The following is a 4,794-nucleotide window of genomic DNA, read 5'->3' as shown; positions in this document are numbered from 1 at the left end:
AAAAATATGATATAAAATATAAACAATATAAAATATTCTGGATAATTAAAATAAAAAGTCAAAAATACAACGGGATCCAAAATGATCTACATGACCTAGATACCAAGATAATGAATCAGACCAATGATATATTTTGGATACTGTAACATTTCCTTATCTAGTGCGACATGCATAGCTTTATCAGTATCAAGTTTAACCGGTCCTTCTAAAAGTATAAATGTTGACATGCAATGTTTATTTGTTGTTGGTTGAAGGTTTCGACCGACAGACATCAGCGGTTGTCTTTGTGCTGCTCTAGAATGAATCCGGACAGAGTTCCATTGTGTGTTAAACACCCATATCGCCGAGAACAAGTCCCACTCTCTGTTTCCTGAGGAATTTCCCAGAGTTGTTGTTTGTTAGTCTTTAATCCAGCAAATTCAATATATCAAGTAGTTGTTTTAGTATAACTTGATATAATTAAGTCATGTTGTTAGTTTGTTTATTGATCTATTGAAAGGAATTGAAGCACTTTTTAGGTTATAGGGAAGCTGGGATCCTCAAAAAATAGTTTTTTTTAAGTATTAAATAATAACTGCGAAACACCTCTTGCTCTAAAATGGAAAAGTGCATCTGTCCAGTCCTGGTTCACCTACATGAATGTTACAAACCAATTTGAGTAATATTTATATTATAAATTCCGATGACTTATCTTTGGGAATAATGCAGATTCTTATCAACCCGGATCTTCAATTGATTAACTGCTTACAGAAAGTATTTATGATCATTAAATTCAATATTTTCTACAAAACAAGCTAGTTATTGCTAGTGATGGACAGCAAATTGTTGTCAGTTATTGTTGTGTGATATTTTGAAAAATCTCACAATACAGTTTTTTGTTAAAATTATTTGGAATTGGGAAGTTTGTGAGAAATGAAAAGGCAACTATTCAAAGCCTAACAATTATATGAATGAAGTAACAAGCATCTTTTTTTTTTTTTTTATAACTTGAACTTGCTATAGTTAAAGTCACTGAGAAAAAAATATAAAAAAACGTTTAGTTGAGGAAGTTCATTGGATATAACTTTTTAGAGTACAGTATATAATCTCCATATTCTTATACACAATTTACTCTGCTTTCATGCAATAATGTGCCTTTTACTAACATGCAGCGGACTGGAGTAGATCCTGAAGTTAGCACCCATATGCACCGAATTGCACTGAAAAGTGAATTGTGAGATGCCAAAAGATTCACACCCTTCCAGACATGATAACAATTATTAAATTACGAAAAACTTAAAGAGTTATACTTTAAATATGATGTGCCTTTCAAATTAGATAAGTAGTTAAATTCAGGAGCCAATAGTCTTGAAGAAAACGATTTCAAGCAACTTCAGCCTTTAGCCTACCTTCCATGTTCTGTACAGCTAATATTCAAAGTATGACAGACACCAGTTAACAGTGTTGTGTTTCTGCCTGTGTGTTTCAGATCTCACTGAGAGCGCCATCCCCAGATGGATGTTCGAGACTGGCGCTGTCTATCTCCACGGCTATGACAAAGAGGGCAACAAACTCTGTATGTGTACATGTTATATTACAGCCCCTCCTTACAGTACACTCTTAAACATGTACAACTTAGCGTTTCTTTACAAGTTATCTGTTGCATTGAGATTGTCCCTTAATCTCTTCACAAATATACAACTTTTATTTTTTCAACTTTTCATCTTGCAATTTACTTATTTATATAAATAGTTATCCAAGCAATAAACCGTATTTAATTTACATTATTTTATTTTCTGTTCTTGTACATATGATATTCTATTTACATGTATACAGACTTTTTGCACTACTTCTTCATTTTTATTTTTATGTTTGATTATATCTGTTGGATTGTTGGAGGAGCTCAGGTCACAAGACTTTCATTGCCATTTCTACACTGTAGCATTATAAAACCTTAATGAATAACTTTGAATCTCTGTTTACTATGTTTAGTCTGGTTCAAGGTAAAGCTTCACGTCAAGGATACTAAAACTATCATGGACAAGAAGAAGTACGTGGCCTTCTGGCTGGAGCGGTATGCGAAGAAGGAACCTGGAATGCCGCTCACTGTTATCTTTGATATGGCAGAGTCTGGCCTCAGCAATATAGTAAGTCCATCATGTGTTTTAATTAGTTTTTTGTCATCGTATCACTTCTTCTTTCTCTGTCAAGTTCTTTCATTTCTTGTAATAATATCCAGGTCTCCAAGACAAAGCTTATATTGCATTTTGCTCTCCCTCTATTAAATAAGCTTTACTTTCATGTTATAAAAGACTGTTTCCTTCCAGTGAGTGTCCTTGAAATGCTGTTGAGTATCCTCTCCCTTCTTGCTGTTTGAGTGGTGGTCTTGCAGGGACTGATGCTCTTTAATGGTTTTACTCTTCGTAAATTAAAGTAACCTTTAAATCCCGTTGGTCAATTCGAGTGGACTGTCTAATCCGCAGACTCGCTGTTTCACACAGCGTTAGCTCCTTGATTGAGCTCTCTGTCAGAGTGCATTTCATTGGCTAGGCTCTCTCGGAGAGAAATGGCTCAGTTAAATACAAATAAACAAGCACTGCAAAAATAATAAATAGCTATGCAACCCAAATATGAAATGAGTAGATTAGAAAATCAGTTTGCCGCCTTGTTGAACCACAGTGAAGCTAGAGCTAAGGCTAGCCAGTATGATCTCATTAAAGCTCTGGAGAGTCTCCTGCATAGCAATGAGGCTCCGAGCCAATTATGGAGCCGAGCCGGGATCTAGACGCTGTTTCTATTGACATGCCGCCGGTTTGGTTTGATGATTAACATTAAAAAGTAAGATGATCATTCATCATATTCACATACAAACTGGTTTGAAGTGTTTCACCTGGATAGTTGTTTCCAGGTGAGATTTATAAAATCTATTTCATCAGTTGATTTTCTTTCACTAACTAAAGCGTTGATAGATAATCTGTTTTAATCAGAAGCCCTTTATAATTTAGTTCCATTTATTTTATTTTTTTCTTGTTTTCTGGGAACGCAGTTTCCTTAAAAAGCAATCAAATGGTTAGTAACTATAATAAATATGGTCAGTATTTGTGAGTGGATCATTTAATACATTTTCTTTCTATTGAAGTACTTCAGATCTAGAGGTGTTTAAAATTGAACATACATTCTCCTTATTTAGAATAATGCCGGTTCTGTATTCGGTTTAACTTTTTTAAATCCCTGTCATTTTCCACTTTGTGTTTCAGGACATGGAGTTTGTGAAGTACATCATTAATTGCTTCAAAGTATATTATCCAAAGTTTTTATGTAAGTAACAAAGGTCTCAGGAAATATTAATGATTTACAACCAAACCTGGGTATTTTAAGAACAATTCTAATGGACAAGCTTTTTACTTTTCTTGATCATTTCAGCCAAAATGATCATCGTGGATATGCCTTGGATCATGAATGGTGAGAAAGCGTCCTCCTAGCCCGTCCTACAAACATGTTTATTTCTCTGCCGATCACAATCTGATTCTGACTTCTGGAGCATGACTTGTCTCTTTTTCAGCTGCGTGGAAAATTGTGAAGTCTTGGTTGGGTCCCGAGGCAGTCAGCAAGCTCAAGTTTGCTTCCAGATCTGAGGTCCATGGATTCATAGACCCCGAGTACCTGCCAGCCCATATGGGGGGAACGGTATGTTACAATGTGTTTCGCTACGTGTTCTATTAAATATCTCAAATATAGCATTAGTGCGTTAGCTCATGCCTAAAGGGAAGAAGTAACTAGGACTCGTCTGAATGTTTATCATCACTCAGTAATGTTTAATGATTTGATGAAGAATTCAGTTGTGTAACCTTTATTCATACTGAACAAATTCAGAATCCAAGGTAACAAATATTTCTGTCCCACACTGAAATCTTGAATATTGTTTAACTGGCAGATTAAAACATTTTATAGTCGGAGAATCTCTCCATACTCGGAAATTATGATTTCAGCTCACCACTATCTAACTGACAGAAATCACTTTATTTAACCAGCATAAGCCATATCATTATTGTTACGTTCACTCCAAATCTAGGGGTACAAAGGGAAGTAACAAAACACAAAGATGACCAGGCCCGAGAAAAAGAGGAATCTCTGAAGCCACGAGCAGGTCTTTTAATGGACAAAAAGAACACGGGCTCACCAGCCAATTTGCAAAAACAAACTTAAAGTAACTAAGAACAACTTTCTTCTTAAAGAAAGTGACTAAATTAAACAATACACAAAAAGGTAAACTGGAGCACATCTCCAAACAATTCACCTAAACACAGGCAGCCAGAGGAGAAGGAGAGAGGCCACTGCATCCTTCCTCAGGTCCTTTATGGAGGCCCTGATTGAGGATTGGGAGCACCTGGGGAGAGGCTGCACCTGGGGACAATCAGGGAGAGAGAGAGACACACACAAGCACCAACTGCGGCACGTAACACCCCCCCCCCATAAAACACACGTTATACTGCTCACAAGCAGCCAACACCGGAGCAACACATGGAACACAACGGACACATCACTCACTGAACACTGATCCACATCGCTCTGAGCCAGGTCCACACCCACCGCTTCAGAGACGGGAACACCCACAGCACTGTCACAGACTGACGCAGAACTTAACTGCAACTCACCACTCTGTCGCATTGCAACTGGGTGCCGGTCTTTTGGCTTTTCCACAGACCGCTTGGAAGCTGCCACCTGCTTCTTCAGAGCTACACACTCTGCCACCAGATGACCAGGGTCAAGACAAAAGAAGCACAATCTCTTTTTCTTGGGTCCTGGAAGAGAAAC

At 37.2% G+C, this 4,794-nt stretch overlaps 1 protein-coding gene across 1 annotated transcript in view; it reads left to right on the top strand.

Annotated features, from left to right (window-relative positions):
* mospd2 (motile sperm domain containing 2) overlaps positions 1 to 4,272 on the top strand; it is a 5,540-nt gene extending 1,268 nt beyond the window's left edge. Inside the window, exons 4-9 of the mRNA XM_010773570.1 lie at positions 1,469 to 1,555; positions 1,972 to 2,126; positions 3,237 to 3,297; positions 3,403 to 3,441; positions 3,542 to 3,690; positions 4,136 to 4,272. Of these exons, the coding sequence (XP_010771872.1) occupies positions 1,469 to 1,555; positions 1,972 to 2,126; positions 3,237 to 3,297; positions 3,403 to 3,441; positions 3,542 to 3,690; positions 4,136 to 4,225 (581 nt within the window). The 3' untranslated portion in view covers positions 4,226 to 4,272. The remainder of the gene's footprint in view (positions 1 to 1,468; positions 1,556 to 1,971; positions 2,127 to 3,236; positions 3,298 to 3,402; positions 3,442 to 3,541; positions 3,691 to 4,135) is intronic.
* Positions 4,273 to 4,794: the final 522 nt, after the last annotated feature.

Source organism: Notothenia coriiceps, unplaced genomic scaffold, assembly GCF_000735185.1.
Source record: "Notothenia coriiceps isolate Sejong01 unplaced genomic scaffold, NC01 NC01_scaffold00012620, whole genome shotgun sequence".
Taxonomy (NCBI): domain Eukaryota; kingdom Metazoa; phylum Chordata; class Actinopteri; order Perciformes; family Nototheniidae; genus Notothenia; species Notothenia coriiceps.
Note: the sequence above shows the minus strand (reverse complement) of the source record. Positions and strands in the feature narration are given on the sequence as shown.